We start from the raw sequence: 24,102 nt of genomic DNA on the forward strand, positions 1-24,102 counted from the left end.
AAGTCTAGAGGGAAGGAGACGATGACTTTGAAGTCCATGTTTTTTTTCTTAGGAATACAGATGTCTTCCTATCCCAAATACATAAAATGTGCAACTTGGAAAAATACAAAATGCCATGAAAACTGGCAGAGCTTCAACTGCTGTTCTCGTTTCTCTTCAGGGAAAGAGAGATAAAATTTTCAGAAGTAATTGGGCACAGCTATATGAACACCAGCTCAAAATACAGATTACTTCTTAGCTGAAAAGATAAGAGAATGCATGTGATGCGGCTCTGGGCAGCCTGGTCTAGTGGTTGGTAACCCTGCACACAGCAGGGGGTTGAAACTAGATGATCATTATTGCCCTTTTCAAGCCAGGCCATTCTATGATTTTTATGAAGGGCAGCTTGCAATCTTAAGGAGAGCATACACAAGTGAAAGAAATCTTGGAATCAATTTCGCTCATAAGCTATCCAGTTGTAGGTTACTTAATTGCCATCTACTATTGCCACTGGACCCCAAAGCTTCCACACAGTTTGTAAAACTAGGACCAAAGACAAAAGATTAAAAAAAGCTAGTGATGCTTTTGCAAATTACTTCATGGACTCACTGAATTGCATATAAATTGGCATTCTGACTCCTGATGGATAGCAGCTTATCTTACAGACAGCAGATGCTGCAGGCCATTCTCGTTAGCATAAAATTGGGTTGGGATATAAATAATTTATATTCAGAATAAATGCTTTAAAAGACTGGAATTGAAACTCTTTCTCTTCAAATACTTTGGCTACAGTAAAATTAGAGGAGTTTACCCCATTCCCATGGTGCATAAAGTAACAAGAGTCCAAGGAAAGTAACATGGAAAGAGAAATCTGAGTGTAACTAACTGTGAATACAGCGAATAACTTACAGAAGCCTTCCAACACATCTATAGTTAGCTGAGATAGGAAAAAAAAAAAAAATGCAGAAACTACCATGTAATAATTTTACTATTGCTGTTTCTCAAATTGTATACCATGTAGAAACAATAATAGCAGAGCAAAAGGATGGAACTCTCTTCTGAAATAGTCCCAGCTACCTCAGAAGGACTGTCAGAGAGGTGTTTCATTGCTGTTTGGAGAAGGCACCTGAAGCAAGAATGCTTTTGGAACACTGCTCGAAATATTTGTGGTGTTCCTGTAAGCAAAGACTTTGGCACATTCACAGCTGTCTGTAACATCAGTTATGGCTTTTAACCTGACAGAGAGCTCTGCTAGGCTTTTGGGTACAACCAATTGGCTTACTAAAAGCAACTAACAGAGAAGCTGAAGAATTGTCTTTTTACTATAATTCTCATTGTGTCACTGTTTTTTTGGCAGATTTTTGAAGTGCTTAGGCTCTTACCCCTGCAGATCCCATATCAGTGCTGTCAGCTCTCAGAATGCAGATGACTACCAGTTTGTTCTCCTTTCCATCTCACTTCTGCTACCCCCTACTGTACTTTCTACACCACCAGTAACCCAACAGACCAACTGCCTTCTGTGGATTTTTGTGCCTTAAATTGGGTTGCAGTATTGAAGTTCTAAACAGACAAAATGCTTTTTAGCTACAGTAAGGCAAATGTTTTTGCTGTTGTTAATGCAAACGGTAGTTGCAACAGCTGTAACAGGAAGAAGTCTTTTGACACCTTACTGAGACAACCTGGAAAATTGGTATGGAAACTGTTCAGGTTTTCACTGCTTAATTTGAGTTGGATGAAACATAATGGATTTCTAGTGGTTTGGTGATCCTTGGGGTCCCTTCCAACCCAAGCCATTTGTAATTTTATTGTTTTATGTATAGAATGATGTAACAGATGAGCACCAGTGACACTTCTTGTACAGCTAAATGCTAAGATGTCACAAAAGTGTTCTGTAGTTTTCATGGCATTCCCAAAAGAAGTATGTTTGAGTGGTTCCTGGTTTATAAGCATTTAGTAGCTATTTCTTGGATGATGTGTGCATTTTTTTTTTTTTTTTTTTTTTTTTTTTTTTTTTTTTTTTTTTTTTTTTTTTACCTTGAGATAACAGACGAGAAGCGTTTTTATTCTATTTCTGTTCCATTACCATCCATTAGAATTCAGTGAAGGTAGTATTTGTTCTCTGATAGGTGTCACTACACCCAAGAGGTGTTAGTTAAATGCTTTACGTTCTCTTTTAAAGGACTTGTCTGTGCTTTTATTAGTATTCATAACATAGCTGTTCATACTGAGCCTCTTTTACATGTCTGTTCAGACCACTGCTGCTGTGTTAAGCGGATTTGATGCTGGCTTTTCCTGGAATGCTAATCTTCGTGGTCTAAGTAAATTTGGGAAATACCAAGGCTGGATTCCTGAGCTGTTGAAACATGCAGAGTGGAAACAGGAAAACTGGGTGAATACCTATTAACAATTGTTGAGGTCTATTTGTCTTAGTGTTCCTCTGCTAGAATATGCATTCTGCATGTATATATTCTGCTAGAATATATGTTCTGCAAGGAGAAAGTAAGTAGTGTGCCACTGGAGTGAGCACTGTACTGCTAGTGCTCAGCAGGCTGTCAAAATGTGTGATGCAAGTACGAAAAGATGCTCTTTTTTTCTATTAATTTTAAATTTGTGTGCACAGTTTTAAATAATTAGAATGATTTTGTGTACCTTCCATCACTAAATGCCCATAATAGTAACGAAATTTAAGAGCTTACAGATCTCCTTTGCAATGCATTATTTTAGTGCCATCTGACTTCTTAGGTAAAAGCCAATATACATTTATTTTAAAGTAACCAATTTTCTCCAAACACCTGTTGTTTGTTTTTTTGTTGTTGTTGCTTTGGCCAGGAGGTACCATGTTGTCATGAACAGGAAGTTTTAGGACGCATTACACCACCAGAAAAATTATAACAGCTCCCACTGCACAACTGAAACTGACCAATTTTTCAGTTTCACTCCACTGAGTGCTACTGAGATCAGAAGATGCACTTGAATGAAGAGGAGCCAGAAGCCTTCCTGGCTCATCAGGTGCTCCAAAGGTTCTCCCTGGCCAAATAACTACCGTACTGTTGCTACCTGCAGTCCATTTTTAGCTCTGAAGGGTATAGGTGCTTTTACTCACATTTTTTTTCAGCTCAGTGGTTACAGAATCATGAAGGCTGGGAGAGAGAAGGTAAAAACATTCTTCCAATAAACAGAAAACTGGGACTCAAAACCACCAAGACAGGAGGGAACATAAACAGTGCTTTGACCTGTTCCATCCAAATGCTCTGATCATTAAGCTGCCATAAAACAACTTCACCTGTAGTTTCTCTTGAAGCTAAGGGCTCCTTCTTAGTGTTGAAGGCTCACTGCTTCAGATTTCAAGCAGGAGGTACGTGATGTGCAATACCTCCCCAGTGAGATGCCTACAGGAATCCATGAACAACCGTCTTAACAGTGTTTCCCATTGGGAGCAGCTCTGGACAGTTGCTACTTAGAAGAGCACTGACATTTCTGGAAGTGCTGTGCAGTTTGGCCAACCAAATAACAGCAGTTGCATACATCTTCTTATCATGTGCTGAAAATTGACAGTTGCACAGTGCCATATGAACCAGGACACTGTCATAAAGCCAACTTACAGATGAGAAACAAACATGCCTTTGAGGTTGGTGGTGAATTAGATTTCTGGTCTTAAAGCACAATTGCTATAGTTTGCAGGCATCAGCCTTCTGGCTGATCTCCCGATGTTTACTCTCCTCCCTAGTAACTGCAGTTTTCTAGGCAAAGAATTTCCAGACACTAAGAATCACCAAACAACATGAAAAACCTGTTCAAAACAAGTATTTACCCCTTACAACTTCCATTACTGAGAAAAACGATGCTTTCCTAACATCTCATCCACCAAAAGTGTGACTTTCCTGCATCTGCAATGAGTCTACTAAAACTCACTCCAAGTTTTAAGCTGAGCCATTCTACGCACTGCACTTACAGCTGGGCAGCCTACAGCCCTTCAGCATGGAGAGTGTAAACTAGAAAGTGATATTACAATACTTCAAAACAAGTGTCTGAACCACCTTAGAAGGCTAAAAAAAGCTTTCTGGTAAATATCACTATCATCCCTTCAAGATAGAGCAGTAGTATTTTTTAAGCAGGTAAACAAAGTTATATTAGGCACAAGAGTCCTACACAGCCACAGAGCAGATAACCTTTTTGTCCTTTGACTTCCAAGTTCATTTCCACGACAAATCTTGTCAAACACATCACAAGAATACCTCTACACTCATGCCAACTTTGAACATTCCAAGAAAGACAGTCTTTCTTTAGAGATCCCACTCAAGCCTGTCAAAAAAGCTTCTCCATACCCTCACAAAGAGCACATGACTTCGTTTAGACAACCAACTGCTTGCGAAGGGGAAAAAGCTCAGCACCAAGGCTGCAGCAGGTGCAACTCCCTGAGGCTCCGCTCTCGGCACAGCCACCAGGAGCACGGAGCTTCAGTGCCAAAAGCAGTTTCACACAGCAGCGCTCGTGCAGAAGGGCAGCGCGCTGCGCGATCGCCGCCGCTCACCAGGACAAAGCGCAGCGTGACGCGGGCTCTCTACCTCCGCCTCACCCGCACATCAGCTCCCTGCGAGCGCGGCCGCACCGCAAGGTGCCAAGAGAACGGCAACCCACCCTGCCCGAGCCCTGCGCCGCACTCACAGCGGTTTCCGGGCCCGCTCGGGAGACACACCGCCGCCCCGCACGCAGCACTGCGCTCGGAGCCCCACCCGCCGCCGAGGCGGCCTCACCGTGCTCCGCAGAGCCGCGCCCGCCGCACACAGCGGAGCCCAATCCCTCCTGCCACCGTCCGTCTCTACAGTCCGTTAACCCCCCACAGTCCCGGCCACGCGAGGTCCCGGTGAGAACCGCTAACCTTCAAATTCCCGGCCCGGCCGTCGCCGCCCCGCAACACCTAGCAACCGCCGCCTCACCTGCCCGAGGCGCAGCTCGCGCCCCCGCGATCCATTGAAGAGCCGCCGCCGCCGCCCCGCCCCCCGCGGCGGCCCGCCCCCGCCCCCACCCTGCCCGCCGCACTTCCGGGGGCGCCACATAAGTCCCGACCAGAGGGGTGGCGACGCTGCCGCCGCTGCTCCTGAGCGACCGGGAGAAGGCTGTGGATGAGCCAGTACATCTGCAGGAGCAGGTGCGTACCTGTGGCCCTGCGCAGCGCCCAGCGTGACGCTGACCTGGTCTGCGGATCCCGAAGAAGGGGGTGCGAATCAGTAGCAAAGAGCGGGACAGGGGGGAGGAAAAAGATCGCGCCGGTGCCGCTTCACGCATGCGCGGGCCTCGCCAGGTGGAGCCGTTCGGCGGATAGCGACTGCTCGGGGCTCCCAGCGTGCTTTGCGCGGGCTGCGCAGCGTGCTTTGAGCGGCGCAGTGCACCATGGGGGCTGTAGTCCTATCGGAGGAGGTGGGAGCGGCTCCTTCCTCGCTTGAGACGTTCATGGGGACCTAATAGCAAGCATGCCTTGGGGCGGCAGAAGTCTGTTACCATTCAGGGAGGGTTTTGGTTCTGAGGAGATCATGCAAGGCTATCCGGAGAATTCCTGCTTCTGGTGCTGCTTGGTCAGGATGAAAACAGCTTTGATTTATGGTTGTTTAGGCACATCAGTACAGGTTAGGGGTTGACCTGCTGGAATAGAGCTCTGCAGAGAAGGGTTTAGGGATCCTAGTAGACAGCAGGTCGGCCATGAGCCAGCAGCGTGCCCCTGTGGTCAAGAGTGCCAATGTATCCTGGGGTGTATCACGGAGAGAGCGGCCAGCAGGTCGAGGGAGGTGATCCTTTCCCTCTGCTGCACCCTGGTGAGGCCACATTTGTAATATAGTGGCCAGTTCTGGGCTCCTGCCTTCAAGAAAAAAGAGGAAACTTCTGGAGAGAGTCCAGTGGAGGGCTGGATGGTGAGAGGTCTGGAGCATCTCCCTTCTGAGGAAAGGCTGAGCGACTTGGGGCTGCTCAGTCTGGACAAAACTGGGAGAGGATCTTATCAATACTTACAGATATCTGAAGAGTGAAGTCAAATGAATGGGGCTGGGCTCTTTTCAGTTGTATACAGAGACAAGACAAGGAGTGATGAGCACAAACTTCCTGCAACACGGGAAGTTCCGTACAGATATGAAGAAGAACTTTACCTACCATGACGGTTCAAACAGGCTGCCCAGGGTCGTGCAATCTCCTTCTCTGAAGATATTTAGAATCTGCCTGGATGTTTTATACAACCTACTGGAGGGAACCTGGTTTAGTCGATGGTTTGGACTAGGTCATCACCAGGAGTCCCTTCCAGCCCCCTACGATCCTGTGATTCAGGAAAAGGGGGAAAAGAAACACAAATGTTCTTGAAAAAACATTTCATTTACAGGATCTCAGAATCTTATTGCAGTTTGTGTGGGGATGGAAGATGGACATTAAAAGGCAAAATAGTCACAAGCCATGGCTGTTTTGACAAAGATGCTAACGCAAGAGCAGCTCTGCTTACAGGGAAGTATCAGCCTCTTCCTTCACTGTAAAACCATATATTCCTTCCCTACTTCAAAGTACTGAGGACTGATGACTCATTATATAATTAATTCATTTGCATAGAGTACTAGCTAAGGTATGAATACTGATGGAAGTATTGTGTAAATTATCTGTGGTAATGGTTTATTCTAAAACAACTGAAACAGAAGGTTGTGTAACGTGTTTTTGGTTTTTTTTATTTTTATTTTTTTTATTATTAGACCAAGTGCACAGACCTAAAAGTGAGTGGGGACACAGCAAGCTAAATATGCCGGAAGGAAATTCACTTAATGCTTTCCTTTTAGGCAGGAGTCCAGCAGCCTGCTGAAGCACTTAAATTTGCTGGCTCAGGATTACACACAATACTCTAAATGTTTGTGGATGCTACACAAGATACATAAACGTGTTCTTTCTTCATAAGATTATGTGCACTCTGCCACATTTCTATAACAGAAACTGACATTGCAGGAATTAAGTCAAAACTTCTGTTCAGCTGAAGTATAAGCTGCACTGCTTCTCAGATAGATCTTACTGCTGCGCAACTTTATTTTTTTAGAACCTATAACCATATATTACATAGGGAACTTTCACAGTCTCAAGCAAGACATGTGTGATCAGATCTTTCATGCTGAAAGAATAAAGATTGTTCTGGAACATCTTTTCGTGCAGCATAAATCTGTTACCATCCAAAATGGACCAGCATCTCTGCTATTACTTCAGAAACTGTACCCAGCCACTTGTGACTTCAAGGCATGCTCTTGTAACTTCAGGCTGGCCTTCAGCAGTAGCCCTAAGTGAAGACACATTGAATGCATATGCTTAGCAGATGGAATATTTTAACTGTTCTTTACCAGTAATCTTTTACTATCAGATGTGCTAGTTAATTAACTGCTTTAACAATGCAGAAACAATACATTTATCATGGTAGCCTCACCTTTCTTATTGCTGTTATCCAGTTTACCAGCTCAGCTGCTTTGGCTTGTACTATCAGATATAAATTTCCAAGAAAAGGAATGCCAGCCAAGATAGCTAAAAAGAGTACTGTCTTTTGGATTCACTCCTCCCTTTCCTGAAATGCTCTCCTTTCTGATGGGAACAGTTGTTTAGTTGTGGAAATTCTCTCAATTATGACAATTTTACTTTGAAATTGTAATGTTGGATGATGACTTGGCTATTTTGCAAGCTGGATCTAGGTTATGCAAACTGAAATATTCAGTGGGTCAAAGGTCTTGTCATTGGTTGAATGAGAAGTTCCTGGCATGCATTTGGCATTGATAACACAGCCACGCTACATAAAGGGAATAAGATATTCTATAAATAAGATACAGCATTTCACTTTCTCAGGAAAACGGTGATTAAAAACAGATATAATCACAGTGGAGCTCTTTACCTTTTTCCCACCCTAAAAATAGTAAAGGCAGGTGAGAATCTAGAAATTGGAAGCTAAATACCCTAGCTTATACACTGTGCTTTCAAATAACATCGACATGTAAAGAGGTGGAGGATTCTGGAGTGGCTGGATACTGTCACTTTTTTTAATAATTATGTGCCGCTTAGCAGATATGGCAGACAGTCTGACTATTCCTTTTAGCAGGCTGCATGTTGTCACATTGTCTGGTCTTGTGCTGCTGGAAAGATGAGAAAGAAGTTTGGTTTAATGCTGTGGATAACGGGCATTCATTTAAAACAACGTGGCAGGCTCTAAACCTGATCCTGCTCTAGTACAGGTCAATTAGAGCAGGATCAAAAAGCTGTTCCATCTGCATGTTCATTACTGCAGGAGCAGATCTGAAGAAAAGAAATCATGAGCCCGTTGGGCCTGTGCGAATATTTCTGCTTATCATTAATTGGTAATTATTTTTAGGCTATTCAGTGGTACACCTAAGCTTTTCCTGTACCAATGACGCATTTTACTAATGACATTTTAGTTTATTAATGTGATCAGAGAAGTCGGCCCATGTCAGGGAATTAATTATTAACTTGCAGACAGTCTCGTTTGGGGCTTCAGAATCCGGTTGTCAAATGAATTAATGAAGAAAATAAATGTGTCAGTCTCTGTCTGGGAAGTTGTTTTTTTCCCATTTGTCTGTGTGGGTTTTTTTTTCAGATCAGGGTGACTGTTTGGACACATCTAGTCCGCAGCACACCTCCATGTGAAAGCTATCTAAATGTTTAAAAGTAAGACAATCAATTTTTCTGATTTAATTTCACCTGTCATTCTCTAGTGGATATAATGGAAGATCCTATTGTTTAGAAATTTCAAAATAGACGTTGACAAAACCAATGTTGTGTATGGCAAAATGGCGTGTCAGGTGGCGCTCATGATTGCCCATGTTGATGATGGAATGGGACACCTCACCTATGAAAACAGGCTGAGGGAGATGGAGCTGTTCAGCCTGTAGAAGAGAAGACTTGCGAGGTGATCTGATAGTGGCCTTTCAGTGTCTAATGGGAAGCTACAGGAAAGAAGGGGACAGACTCTTTAGCAGGGTCTGTGGCAACAGAGCAAGGGGAAACAACTTCAAGCTCAGGGAGGGTAGATTTAGGTTACATATAAGGAAAAAATCTTTTACGGTGAGATGGTGAGGCCCTGGCTCAGGTTGCCCAGTGTTGTGGTGGATGCCCCGTCCTGGAGACTTTCAAGGCAAGGCTGCAGCAGGCCCTGGACAGCCTGATCTAGATGTTCTTGTTCACTGCAGGGGAGTTGGACTAGATGGCCCTTAGACGTGCCTTCTGACTCTAGAGATTCTATGATAACATGCAATGAATGGTACAAAAGGCCCTCAGGTGTACAAAGCTTAACAGCACTTGAAGCAATTTGTGGGATTGAAATACAGCTGCTTTTGGGAGGAAAAGCTCAATTAGATAAATTAATTTGCTACTTCACTGGGGTACCTCTGTCTAAACTGCAGTAATTTTATGAGCTAAACCAGTGAAGATGTGTTGCTTTCATAGCTGCTCCAACTAACAAATGCTGTGCATTTTGAACAGGTTAGCAATGGTCCGTAGTGGAAAAAATGGTGGACTCCACCTGAAACAGATTGCATACTACAAAAGAACGGGGGAGTACCATCCCACAACGCTATCAAGTGAAAGAAGTGGAATCAGAAGAGCAGCCAAAAAATTTGTTTTCAAAGGTAAACATGTTCTTCCAAACTAGTCTGAGAAATTGATTTTTAGGTGAAGATTTACTGATACAAACACTGAGAGTGATATCTTGCTGTGCAGCATGCTGTGATTTTTAATATACATCCTCCATGAATAAGCAGCCTGCCTGTCCCTTGTTAATATATAACAGAATGTTTACAGAAACTTAGTCTCCTCTAGTTTTTGCTCAAAAGTTTTATGTATCTGTTAGAAAGACAAACATTAATTTAGATACTGGGGAACTTTCTTTTGCAACACCTTGTTTATAGGACAACAGTAGAAGTCCTGCTCTGTGGCTGTTGACAAGGAAGGTTTGGGTTGGTTGAAACATTTTGTGTGTGACTGGGCAGCAGGACTTTGCTCTGTTACCTTACAGCCTCCTGACCCACCCTAGCTTTGTTATATCCCTGGGAAGACATAGGGAGCCTTTGCGTCTGCTTTGTGCTCTCAGTCACATCCAATCCAACCAACTTTTTTTAGAGAGAAGACAGGAAGGAGTTAAAGCCACAGATCACAATGTGTGGTTGCTTGGCAAGCACTCAATGCACCTCATGATACTGCCTGCATCCCTTTCACACCCCAGGACTATCTTGTGTTACTGTTGAAGATCTGTGGGAACAGTTTGCATTCTGACCTGCCCTTTTAACACCTCATGTTCAGATAGTTAAATGTTGGTGAACAATTGGTTCTTAAGAGAAAATAATGAGAGTCTTTTTAAATCAAACAAATCAGGGAGAAAAAAAAAAAAAAAAAAAAAAAAAAGACCAACACCACCCACAACAAATCTACTTTCACACAAAGGTAAAATGAAGTTCATTTAATAAATTCTGCACTGAATCATTCCCAATAGTTCAGCAAACTGACCAACTATAGAAGGCAATATTCTTGTTTGTAACTTGCTGGTATTTTTCTCTTTCCAGAAAATAAATTGTTCTACGTTGGAAAAGACAGAAAACAAATGCGCCTAGTAATTGTCTCAGATGAAGAAAAGAAAAAGGTGCTTCAGAAATGCCATGAAAATGCTGCAGGCACTCATCATGGCATATCAAGGACGCTGACTTTAGTGGAAGCTAATTACTACTGGACCTCTGTTACAAATGATGTCAAACAGTGGGTATGGTCACATAGCTACAGGATACTTTTTTTTAAATGTAGTCTTTGTTGCAAACATTTTGTAACTGTATGATTTTGATGCAGCATTCATCATTGCTTGATGATGAGGTTACAGAAGCTTACAATCAAACTTTAAGTAGCATTTATGTCAAAGTGCAGTGCTACTTGTTATTTTTCGTCTCAACTGTGTAGCCAGCTATATTGTATAGCTATACAGCTATGTAGTATGCTAGCTACTGGTAGAGAGACATGACTTCTTTCAGTGTACTGGGCATTTCTCTGGCAAGCCCTTTTACATATCTTTGTTAGGCTGCAGCATACCATCCTGAGTGCACAGCTGGCCAGAGTGACTGCTGGCAGATGAGAATGGGCCTCTGCCTTCCAACTTAGAGTGTTGGGGAAGCAGTTAAACAAATCACTACTTTGGGATATTCCTTCTCCTTCACCCAAAGATACATTGACATAATCCCTAGGCAGAAGCTGATCCTTGAGCAAACTGTATGTGAACGTTGTTCCTTGTGGCCAGATTATTGCTGCTATCAGCTTGCTGCATCACCTGAGTACTTAGTGCAACTGTAACATGAACCGAAAATGAGTCTTGCTTTCACTCAAACCTGGAAAATGAGTTCTGTCCTGTAGATAAAGCTGATCTGTGTTGTTTGTGGCAGATTTTGCTCACTGCCATTGTTTACTGGCTGCAGCATTTGCAACAGAAGCAAAAGGGAAATGATTGAAATTGTTTTATTTCAAGCTTGGGTGCTTCATGCTTCCTTTAGTATTTACTGATGGTGATGAAATCTGAATTTGATATTATACACCTGAACTATCACGGTGCTTTTGGGATGAGGGGAGATCAGCCCTGAATTGCTGCACACACCCTTCCCCTGGTCTTCACTGTGCTTTTGTTTGGTTTTGTTTTTCTTATCCTAGGGCTGGAAAAATCTAAGGGTAGCCAATCATAAGAAAGATGATAAAATGAATTTGATGTGATCTGATCTGACCTGACTTACAGAGGGATAGTAGAGATTTATGATATTTCATTGTTGTAAACCTTTACCATCACTTTTTATTGACAGGATCTTCCCTTGCTTCTTCACTAGGTGTATGCGTGCCAGCATTGCCAAGTGGCAAAGAGTACAACCACCACCACATTCAAACCATACCCTATCAAAGCAGAAGACCCCTGGACAGCAGTCACTGTAGCCTTAATGGGTCCATTTAGAGCTACCAAAAGAAGCCACAAGTATGTCATAGTCATGATAGATTTGTTCACAAAATGGACTGTTATCTTGCCTCTGCGTGATACTTCAGCAGCTGAAATAGCTAGGGCAATCATCAGTGTGTTTTTCTTATATGGACCACCTCAAAAAATGCCTATTGACCAAGGGAAGGAGCTTGTTCACCAGGTAAGTCTTTACATAGATGATTTGTTTTTTCAAGAAAAATGTATTTTTCTCCTCAGTAAATTTGCATTTTAGGCCTTTAGTGAGGAGAAAAAAAGGTAAATCTTGAATGCTTATTCTCTTTATTCTCTTCTCTTTTCCCAGAACTGTTTTCTTTGGGTAAAAACAAAGCAAAATGACTTTTTAATAGTCATACTGCATTATTTTGTCATTTAGTTGGACACAATATTTTACACACCAACATTCCACTGTATTTCATCTATCCAGTATTTCATGTTGCCCAATATGGCAGATAAACCAATGTTAAAATACACTTAGATATAGTGAACTTTATCTGATCCTCACAGAAATTATGAAATCATGAGGCTTTGATATGAAAAAAATAATAAATTGTGTTAGTGGCAGAAATACATTTAGAAACCGTTGGTTACTGTATGCTGACCCATGCTGATTCCTTTAGTACTCAATCCTAGGTTTAGACTGTTATGTAAGAGTAGGTTGCTCCAAAAGTAGTGCCTCATATTTATATCCATGGAAATGACAACAGTACAGTGACCAGTCTCTTTGATAGAGCTCTTATTTCACAGAACAACTTCTCAACATAGCACCATTAACTACACTATGAACATGAACCTGCATACTGTGCTCATCAAAATCTGCACCAATGGAAGTGACCCACTGTCACCACTGCTGAAGCACACCACTTCACTGTGCTCACATCCACTGTTGGGTCACCGTAAACATCCAGCAAGTGTTGACGAATGTCAGTGGGTGCCATTTTTTTTTTTTTTTTTTCCTACATGGTGGATTTAAACGACACATCTTTGCTTTATATGCACGTACTTCTATGTCAGACGCAGTTTTATCAGACTGCCCCTCTGCTTCAGTCTGTCACGTGTCAAAAAAATATAGTGGAATATTGGTGGAAAGGTCCAACATCTTCTGCTCTACCAGCAACAGCCACTGTGGGCCAATGTAATAAAATAGGAGGCATTACTTTCAGAACAATCTTTATATAGAAGACTTTTGCTCACTTGCCCCCTCACCAGCAAAATACTCAGAAAACCACTGAGTATGTTTACCTTAACTGCATACAAAAAATGGAAAATTTCAGTAATTGTCTTATTTTTCTTTCTAAGATAAACAAAGAACTATTTGCACTGTTTGGAATGAAACAAATAGTATTGTCTTATCCTCAAACCAATGAAATGAGTGAAAGAACATGCAAGACAGTCAAAGCTTTTCTTAACAAATACTGCATAGATCATCCAAACGACTGGGATGAACATTTGTCTGCTATTGCCTATGCTTTCAATTTGACTAATTTGGTAAGTAAGCATTCTTCCTCTTTTGACTGAAGTCCCACAAAATATGTGCAAAAACTGCATACTGAATTGGCTTGTTTCTTGCCTCCCAAATAAATAGGAGCCAGATCAAAACACCCCTTATTTCCAAATGTTTAGTCGTAACCCGTATGTTGTTGAACCAATGAACATATGTGTGGAAGGAGAAGACAACATGTTTGCAAAAATATTTGAAGCAACTAGAGGAGCTAATCAAGCACTTGAAGAAGAGAAAACCTCAAATGGCCAGGTACATGTTTTTAATTTCAACCTTTACTAGGAAGGAGACTGATGAGAAAAGAAACACAAGATGGAGAGATTTAAGTTTGAAGTATAACCAACCTTTAGAGCAATGCTTTTTTTTTTTTCTTCAGCTTGCAATCCCTGGGGTCCAGTGTGTGTATGCTTATGTGTAAGAAAATAAATATGTTTCCAGAAGATTTGTGCTTGACTTATAGGACTGCATATTCGAGGAAACTGAAAAACATTTCCTATGGACTATTGATTTAGGACATGAAGATAAAATACATTTCTTCAGAACACTCCAGTTCTACATATGATGACATCCAAAGACATTTAATGTTAAACTTCTGCATTATTAATCAATGTTATGAAAATATTTGGTTATTTCTGGATAAAGAAAACGTAATTCATTTAAATGTCTATTGCAGGTGGAGAAAACCACTTCAGATGAACAGAAACCTAGAAATAAAATCAACATCAAAAGAAAGCCAAAGCAATTAAGTACCCTTCGACTTAAAGTTGGTCATGAAGTCCTCAGACAAAGAAAAAATTGGTGGAAAGATGGTCGTTTCCAGTCAGAATGGGTTGGTCCTTGTATTATAGATTATATTACAGAAAATGGCTGTGCAATATTAAGAGATGCCACAGGATCCAGATTGAAAAGGCCCATCAAGATGTCTCACCTCAAGCCGTACGTAAGACGGTCCAATGAAAAAGGTGTGTGTGTATGTTTTATATATTTGTATATTGTTAAATTTACTGCCAGGAGTGTTAGGTGAGGTTATCACAATGAAAAAGTATCACTCAGATACCAGGGTGAATGGAACCAACACTAGCTAGTGGAGAAATCATTACAGTTGTTATTAAATGAGAACAGCGTGTGTTAATGGCTTCAAACCTATGTAGAGTGTGGAGCAAAGTTAATGAATCGTATTTGAAGTCTTTAAAAAAAAAAATCCATTTAATTGCTTCTAATATGTGGTTTGGCCCTGTTCATGCTGGCTGACAGAAATATTCTAGAAGTATAATCAGACTGAACTGTATTCATAGAGCATCTTCTGACTGTGTTCTTGTTTTGATACAGACAGGATCCATATTAATTGTCTTTGTGCATTGGAAATGTTTGTCTGTTTGTTTGTGCTTACTCTGGCTGGTACAGATAGTACATGTTTAGACAAAAAACCTGTCCTCTAAAACCTTGAACTACAAAAACTACATCAAAAACCTGACTTGCAGAGAGTTTGTTTTAAACTGCAGTCATGAAGAGGTAAATTCCTAAACACTTAGGTAACCAGCTGCCACTATTTCTCTTGCACATTCTATGTACCCTTTTACAATGGTCTGTATTAATCAAACAACAGCAGCCATTTACGTTCTGCTGATGCTGCCTGTGGGTCACTTCAGGCATCTGTAGGAAAAGGAATTCCCAGCGTTTGGAAGACTTCTGTCACTGTTGTTCAGGATTCTTGAAAAGAAAAGTGGAGGGATTTCCACCTCTTCAGCACATGTGGTTGAGAGCTAGTTCTTTAAAGAGCATCAGTTATGTTGAGACAGCCCTTGCTTCCATCACATAAAACTGAGGGTTTACAGAGATGAAGGTTATTCTGGATTTTCACATCAGGAGCTGGTAATAAGGCCATTTGTCAGCCTCTGCTGCAGCTTGTGTCACCAGGACTGCAGTGTCACATAGGTTCTCTCGGATGCTGCTGTTGCTGTAGGACCGTGATTCTGTGGCTTCCAGCTCTTGGCTGAACTGCTGAGCTGAGATGCAGAGTCACGTGCCTGGCCTGCAAGCAGTTCCTGTGCAGCTGCTTCAGCAGCTTGAGTAAATTGTATCTGAGTCTGGAAAGCAAAGTGCAGCCGTCTTTGTAGGATTAGTCTGACAGGTTCACCAAAAAACGTTGCAGAAGTGGAAAGCAAAGGGAGGGTTTCTTCCCTTTCCCAGGGAGTAACTGAAGATTTGTTGTCTGACACAGGATGGGAGGGGCGGGGGAGAGAGAATCAGTGGGTTATGCATATGTATGAATTCTAAAATGATATTTTTATATTCATACATATTTACACTGCGGAGAGAAGTAAACTAGGTTTGTCCAAAGTAATAGACAGCCTTTACTAAATGGCCTAACAGAAGTCAGGAAAGGAAGCAAAGCTTCATTAGAATAATAGCAGTGAAACCTGGCAGTGAGTTACAGCTTTTTCATCCTTAAAGACACAAGTATCTGTATTTTAACAAAGGACTGTTCTTTGTTAGCAACTAACTTCTTGTTCCTCTAGCTCTGGTGTGGCAGACTGATAGCTGTCCCTTTGCATAACCTTGAGTGGGGACAAATTATTTGCAGCTGTCTCTCTGAAATGAATGTGGGAAAGTGCAGCTTAAGTGAGGTGTCCATGACCTTTTAGTACTGCTACAGATTTTGCTTACACTTCAGATTTTTAGAGCAGGTTTTCTTCTGTTTGTTGCACTAGAAGTATGGGTTTGAGCTTTTTAGCAGGAAAGACAAAGGCTGAAAATTGAGTGCTTTTTTTTTTTTATATGATTTTAAAGTTGTATGCAGTGAAGAAAGGGCAAGTAGAAGCAAGGCATTTTTCTAGCCTTTTGTAACACTCTTGGTCTAAAGATAAATCCTGAGTCAGTGCACTAGTATATACTCTTGGCAGAAGCATTACAAATTAGAAGTCTATGCAAACCTGGGTTGCTTGCTATCAGGTGTTTGAATGCCTGGCAGAGGTTGCAGAGCACCCTGTGTACACAAGCATTCTTGTGTCTGAAGCAATATTTTTTTCATGCATTAATGTAGTTTAGTTTAAATACTAAACTCAGGAGAATTCATGTGGTTCCAATGCTCAAGTGATTCAAGAATGTGCATAGACAGATTGAGGACACATCTGTTGAGAATTGTAACTCCTGAATGAATTCATAGCCCCTAGAAAACTTATTTTCCCAATAGGGTCCTCATCTGAGTGAGAAGATAGGTCCTGATGCCATATTCCAGGAGAAAAGTATAAATTTCATGCTGATGTGCATTTAATTTGGCATTTAATTTTATTATATCTCCCTTGGAAAAATCAAACACAGTAAGAAAAGTTCAGTAGAGCTATATAGTACTAATCAATGCTGTTGTCATAGAATTCTATAAAACTGTTTTAATTTTTAATTCTATTTTGTTTCTCTTCTCCCCCCCAAAAAATAAGCTATTGTGCTGCACTGCAATTTCCCAGCAAGAGTTTGGAGATGCCACATTTCTGTGAATGTTGGTGCACAAAGCAGAAGAATGTGCATGTCTATTCATTTAAGTTACTAGCTCAGTAGGTGACTATGACAGTCTTCAAGCTAGTCTACAACACAGCAGGAAAAAACCAACAACTCTTCTAAACATCACAATCATCATTTCATGGATATATGAGATGCAACCAGACATTTATTGTTTAGTAGAATTAAGAAAAGCACATAATCAGGCTGCTGTCACTCCAGTAATCCAGGTGGTACCCCATTGTCATCTTCAGTATGGCTTTCAGTGAACTAGAAGGATCTGCATTAAAGGGTGCTTTCTGTTTTGCAGATGACCACTACTTTTTACAAGATGCAAGAGTTGTTGACCATGACTACACTGGCTTATCTGAGAGATCCTACAATGCAGGCCAGCAGGACCCTGCTGCTGAAGAGGAAATAAATGCCTATGTGAGAAGTGTCACTTCTGCTGTGCAAACACCACCTTCAGCCTGCAAAGACCAAGAATCAGCAGATGGTGGACATCAGTCTGAGATGACAGAAGATCATTGCGTTGAACCAAACAATGCAAAGCCAGCACAATGGCCTTCACCTTGCTGGACACTTGAGACCAAGATAGAAGATTCTTAAGCAGGCTCATGGCTTTTCATTGACAAACAGTTTGGAGTACATGTGGCAGACAGACAAAGTTTAAATAGTTCCAAGTTCCTCAGCCAAATCCACTTTGCTGTATGAATTTAAGAATACCGAAGTGGGCATTAAAAAGCAATCACTCTGTTAACAAAATGTAGGCACAACCTGGTAAAAGCACGTGTTCTACTGTATATACTTAAAAACAAGTAAATGACCAGCGTTAATTGAAGTGGACATTGAGAAGTAAGCATTCAATTACCAGTACTGTCACAACGTGGTAAAAGCACGTGTTCTCATCATGCCTTTGTAGCTCAGTTTATATTAGTAAAATGATTATAAGGCCCAGCTTTACTGTTACCCTCTCAGGACACAACACATTTCGCTGTAATGACTTTTTCATTAGTCCTCATGTGACTCATTCCTAACAGGCAGAAGTGCTGTGGGATGCACATAATCTAAACAACAGAAATTCTGTCTTCCCTGTAGAAGGGCAAAGAAACTGATATAACAGGAACAGGACGTTTCTTTTCCTTTTATAAAACTGTTTTTTATTGTTCATAAGAAGCTGCAAGCTCTGATTTTTACGTCTTTGAATTTATACTCTAGTTCACAGCTCTAAGGTAAAGCTGCCAAAAGTACAGGTAATGTTTTGCATATGGAATAGCAAGGCCTTCAGCTGCTCCCTTGCTCATCAAAACTCTGCTAGGAGAGCAGTTTTAGTTCCTCACGTATGCCAAAATCATAAGAGCAGTCAGCATTCATTTGTTCTTTCTTCACAAGCATCTGGTTTCCCTGAGTGATACATCTTCCCAGAGCTAGCATAGATTGGGAGATTTCTGCTGACAGTGCCCAGGGAAAGGTGAGGAATAGTGTTGTTCATTCTCTGAATTCATTGAATAAGTTGTTGCAGGCCTGGACTTCCTGCCAGGAAGACTGTATTTCTTGGTAAGATTAAAATGTGGCTGTTCCTAAAGTCAGCTGAGCAAAAACTCTCATGTGGCAAACTGATGAGTGCAAGCTGTTCCTTTTATAGGGGAGAGACAGGAAGAGGAAGAATGCTAGCAAGGGGCTGAATTTAGAAATGGAGCAGCATCCATTTGATACTGCAGAAGACTTTCTTCTCCTGCCCTCTGAACACCTGCATTCCTTACCGTCTCTGCTGCTGGCTATCATATGGCATTTAATGCAGGTGGCTTTTAGATTAAAGGACTAGTTATAATGGTAGTCTTTAGAGAAAACCTGGAAGAGGAAAGTATTATTTATTAAAGGCTTTTACTAAACTTAGGTAAAAAGACTTTATCCACAAGTCTGATTAGGTACCCAGCTCATGTAGGAACTCATACCTTTTACATGGTATGCCTGTGGTATAATGGTTCAAAGCTAAGTGAAAGAACAGTATTCCAGGATCTGATCTTAAAATCCATCTAAAAATGCTTTCTTTTCCCTGCGTATGTTTTCCCTGTTGAGACTGTTTCAGAAGGCAGGAGCCAGGCTCACAGGCTGTGCCAGCAAAACTCTATTTGTTACTCGTGCACAGTTCCGTGGAGCTCTTTTCTGTGGCGGGTGCATGGGGGAGCTCTGGCATAACGCATGCTGTGTGCTTGTTGTAGCTACACTGGAGAAAAATAAAATGCTAAGCTGACAGTAGAATAGGAAAAACAGTACCCATTTAACAGTCTGTGTAATGCTGATCATTCAAGTTTCCTGGTAATGATGGTCTACTGCATTAACAGGCAAGCATTAGTGCCCCTTGGGTGCACCAAAATGAGGCCTTCTTTGCACATAGGAAGTTTATTGAAAAAAGGAGAGGGTTTTCAAGGTAATGATTCGAAAAACAATCACTGGAAACTGTGGAAAGGATACCACCAGGAAACCTGAGACATGGCAAATAGCACACGGTGCTCTGGGAAACTGGAGGAAGCTTCCACCCTCGCCCTGGGTAAGTGCTGCACAGTGCACACTTGTCAGCATGGTGAGCACAAACCTTCTCAGTAAATGCACAAGTACCCATCTGCAACCAGGCATGAGGGCCTGTTTTATGTGGGACAGTAGCAGAAGACTCTTTTCCCGGGCAGAATTCTTAGAAATTGTGTTCTTTAATAGAGTTTGTGCCCCCTCGTGGCAAGTTGTTCAGGAAGGAGGAATAGATAGGAGAACACAGCATGAAATAACAGCCAATTTGCTCGCACCTCCCAGCATTTTTTGGTTTGATTTTGGCACCAATTATCAGCTAGCAACTAGTTAGATGAAAAAGGTGTCAAGGAAAAACAAACAAAAAAAGAGAAACAATTTGCTGGTGAAAAGCCTCTGTATGAACACTCAAAGCGTTTCAGTATTGAATGAAAAACCATATCTCATATTTGAATACTTCCTTAACTCTTGTGTAGCATTTGCTCATCCTGAGTTAATGTGTTCCAGGTCTAGACAATATTTGATATTTTAAAGTTTTTCCCTCCTTCTCCCAAGAACGGAATGTTCCCTGTTGAAGGACAGCAATGACTTATGAGCTGCTTTTCATGGTGCCAATCTTCTGGAACCACTGCTTTTGAAAAATAGATGAATTTCCTTTACTCATGGCTGTGCAATGTCTGTATCATTGACCTGCTGTGGCTGACATCGTTACTCTGATGACATCAGAATCTGTTTGCTCAGTTGCCTCTTTGGTATTTTCAAAACAGGAAATGAGAAGAAATATTATATTACTATTTACAGCAGTTAAATAGATGTTTTCAGCTAACTCACTGGACTAACTAGAACTAAAACACGCAAGCACTGCAGTCTCACCAGGCAGTAGAAAATCAGCACAGAGGATGCTGCTTGCACGTGAATCCAACAGAAGTCAATAAGACCAGACAGACAATTAGAAGGCTGAATAAATAAATGGGAATTAGCAATGTCTTCAGGAGATGATCGATATTATCCCTTTTACACACAGTAGATAACCTAACAGTAATACCATAGTAGGCCTGTGGTCCTACTATGGAAATCCTGGTGTGTAGACATTTATGATCATAGAATCACAGAATGATTTGGGTTGGAAGGCACCTTTAGGATCATCTAGTTCCAATTCCCCTGCTATAGGCAGGGACACCTCCCTCTGGACCAAGTTGCTCAAAGCCCCATCCAGCCTGGCCTTGAAAGCCTCCAGGGAGAGTGCGTTTGCAGCTTAACCCTGGACAACCTGTTCCAGTATCTCACCACCCTCACAATAAAGAATTTCTTCCTAATATCTAGTTTAAACCTACCTCCTTCCACTTTAAAACCATCTCTCCACATCCTGTCTCTACCTGCCCTTATAAAAAGTCCCTCCCAGCTTTTTTTGTAGGCCTCCTGCAGGTACTGGAAGGTCACTATAAGGTCTCCCTAGAGCCTTCTCTTCCCCAGGCTGAAGAGCCCCAGCTGTTCAGTTGAACAGTGCACAACCGTGCAGAACATAAGCTCTAATTTGGCATAGAAGCCTCTTGAGAAAGAAGTAACAGCAAATCAAGCAGTAACTTTATTTTAAAATTTGTAATTCAGGAGCTGCCTGAGGGCTGTCTTCCCTAACGAGTTCCCCTTTCCTCCCCTCTGCTTTTACACAGCCCAACACCGCACTTGCAGAGTACAGAAGCCATACTGCAGTTATGGGTACTGCCTGTAGATGTCCTTCTGCCTGCAGGGCTCCTGGATTCCCTGACTGTGGGGAAGGGGCCTGCAGGAGCCATGCTGCCTTGATAGCAGATATAGGTGGGCTGTGAGTAGGCTGTGAGCAGGACAGCATCCCCAGCTGCAGACTGCTGCCTCACTGCAAGTTGCCAATGCGATGGCCCTGAAATGATGTGGATAAAGCTTTCCATAATTAACCAGATGTTAACTCAGGTGGGCCTTTTCTGGGTGCTCAGAAGGAATCACCAAGCTTTGATCTGCAGATGGGGAATACTCAGAGCTTCAGCTGATGGCAAGAAGCAGAGCCTTGCATGTGTAAAATGATATCCAAGTGGGTTGAAAGGGAATAAATCAGATTACATAGACACTGTACTTCAAAGTAGTTGAAATTTTTTTGTCAGTTTATGCCTTAAATCTCTCTATGCCTCACTGCCGCCTCCTGTACAAAGTGCATATCACCGTGTCAGTCCCTAGGCACACTGGAAGAAGTACTCATTACTCTTCACAAAGTTGGCAGGCACAGAAATGGGAGACTCACAGAAAAAGGGCCACAGGAAAATGAGGTCTGTATTCTATGCAGAATTTCAGTTACAAGTGGTACGTAATACATGGTAATACAGTAATAAATCTATCCCCATCAGAGGGATAAACTTGGCACTGAGTGTTCATCCAGTCAGAGGCATCATCCATCAGTTCTGCAGATTAAAGACCCAGAAAAAGGAGAGCAGGAACTCATCCTGTAGAAATGGGAGAGGCTTCAGCAAACTTAGCTTTTCCAGCTTGATTACTTCTGTTGTCTGACAGAAGCTGTCTGTCTGAAAGTGTGTGGGGTACTCACTCAGATGCCAGACTCAGCTCTTGCGACTGTTATGGCCATGGGCTCCATTTGGTTCTACTCCCAGGACCAACAGCCACCAGGGTATTAGCAAGGTATGACAACTCGTGAAGCTGCTATGCAGTGGTTCATTTTTCCAGGAAGGCCTTTTCTCCTCAGACTGCATTCTCAGCAAAGGCTGTACTTTGGTATTCACTTCATAGATGCATGCCATTTTTAACATGCTAACTGAAATCTGCTTTAACACACTTGTTCCAAATATACCCACAGCCATAACATCAGTTTTGCATTTGGTAGAGTCAATATGTTCCTAGCCTTTCCAGCAGGTTGGATTGGTGCAAGCAGACAGGGGAAATCCAGCAGAACTGATGGTGGGAGTTGGGACCTGGAGTGGGCAGCAGGCAGGATGCAGCCTGGAGCGCTCCTTCCTGTGGGCATATGGATGTGGAAAACATCAGAACAGAGTCTGGGACTAGATGATAATTGTGAAAGTATAGATGCATTTCTGAAGCAGCACGACCCGTATTATTTGAATGCTGTGTGACTGACCACTCACAGAATATGCATTATACAAAAAGTCTGCTTGTGCATTAGGCAGCTTGCACCTTGACTGTCATGGTGCCAAACATTCCGTACAGCTTTGTGGCTTACACAAAAATGGACACTCACCAAACCTGAGGGCAAGGTCTCACAGAGCAGTGCTGCAGCCTGAGACCCACCTCGAGAAAATAAAACAGCAGTGTTGAGAGATTCTCTCCTTTTTAACACAATTCTCTCTTCAGCTGTATCCTAAGAACATTGTAAAGCCACAGTGAGAAGCGTGGTGGTGGCGGACAGGAACTGGGGCGGGGTTCTGCCCTTAACACTTGTGTAAACAGAAACCACTTTCAGCCTTCCATGGCTTGCAACAAACCCGGAAACTTGGGCTGCTTTACCCCACCCGGCTACATTTTTCACATTCTAATTACTAAAAAATAAAATAAAATAAAATTTAAATAAAATAAAATAAAATAAAATAAAACCCTGTATTTGTTAGTTTAAAATTGGCAACTAATTAATAAAACTATTTACAAGAAACATTTTTTTCTGTGCCATCTTTGTATGAGGGTATAACAATACTTCCAGTGCAGGCTCTTAAACAAATGTCTCCATATTTAGTGGTGGCTTATTTTCCTTTTTTTATTACTTTGTATGACGAAATCAGCCAGGGGGTTCCTAGCAGAATGTCCTGCTTCACATGGAAATAACTAATGGAAATATTACCAGAAAGGAGCAGAAAGAAGCAGGTTTGCATTTAGAAAAATCTGATGCCCCTTGCATCCTGGCTCCCATGCAGCTCTCCCAGTGCTCGCCTAACAAAGCCAGTCAGATGCTCTTTTTGTTTTGAAGCTACAAAGGCCAAACCCAGCAGCGTGCAGGTTTTGCTTCAGCACACAGGCAAATTTTTCACAGGAACTGGAGAGAGGTTTTGGGAGCAGTTACATCATAGCAATATTTTGCTAACAAATTTTGATTATTTGCAATGGAGATACAACATTTTCACTTCCAAGAATTAAAAAATAGGCTTATTTGTACGTAAAGGCAAAAGAGGGTGCTAAAACTTCAGTTTATTACCATCTCTTTTATACAGAAAATATACAGTGGCTTAACTTCAGCTTTTAATCGTGACAAGGTCATCTTCATAGTATTCACTCGTGGTTCTCAGTACCGTGACCCACACCCCTGAACCTAATGCCACGCAGCAGGGCACGCACTGCTGACCCAAGTTTTGGTAAGAAAGAAATAAACCCAGCTTTCACGAACTAGAAGCAGTTGCCATTTACAGTATTGATCTATAAATCCTCATTAACTACTACAGCACACTGCTTAATTAGAAAATTCTTCTTAATCAATGTGCTTCCCAAGGAATCCTACCCACTGCTGACTCACAGCTGGCTCCTGGGATGGCTCTGCATCGTTTTGCCTGTAGGAGCCACCTCCCCTGTCTTCCCCTCCCCTCCCATTGCTTCCAAAAGTAGGACAGAAAAACAC

At 41.8% G+C, this 24,102-nt stretch overlaps 1 protein-coding gene across 1 annotated transcript; it reads left to right on the forward strand.

Moving 5' to 3' along the window:
- Positions 1 to 9,475: 9,475 nt before the first annotated feature.
- Positions 9,476 to 17,588, forward strand: GIN1 (gypsy retrotransposon integrase 1; the record flags this gene model as incomplete). The annotated part of the gene is made up of 7 exons (XM_079548247.1): positions 9,476 to 9,617; positions 10,548 to 10,741; positions 11,841 to 12,146; positions 13,283 to 13,471; positions 13,569 to 13,736; positions 14,158 to 14,446; positions 17,290 to 17,588. The coding sequence occupies exons 1-7, from the start codon at positions 9,479 to 9,481 to the stop codon at positions 17,586 to 17,588; spliced, it is 1,584 nt and encodes a 527-aa protein (XP_079404373.1). The 5' UTR covers positions 9,476 to 9,478.
- Positions 17,589 to 24,102: the final 6,514 nt, after the last annotated feature.

Source organism: Tetrao urogallus (genome assembly GCF_951394365.1).
Source record: "Tetrao urogallus genome assembly, chromosome: Z".
NCBI lineage: Eukaryota > Metazoa > Chordata > Aves > Galliformes > Phasianidae > Tetrao > Tetrao urogallus.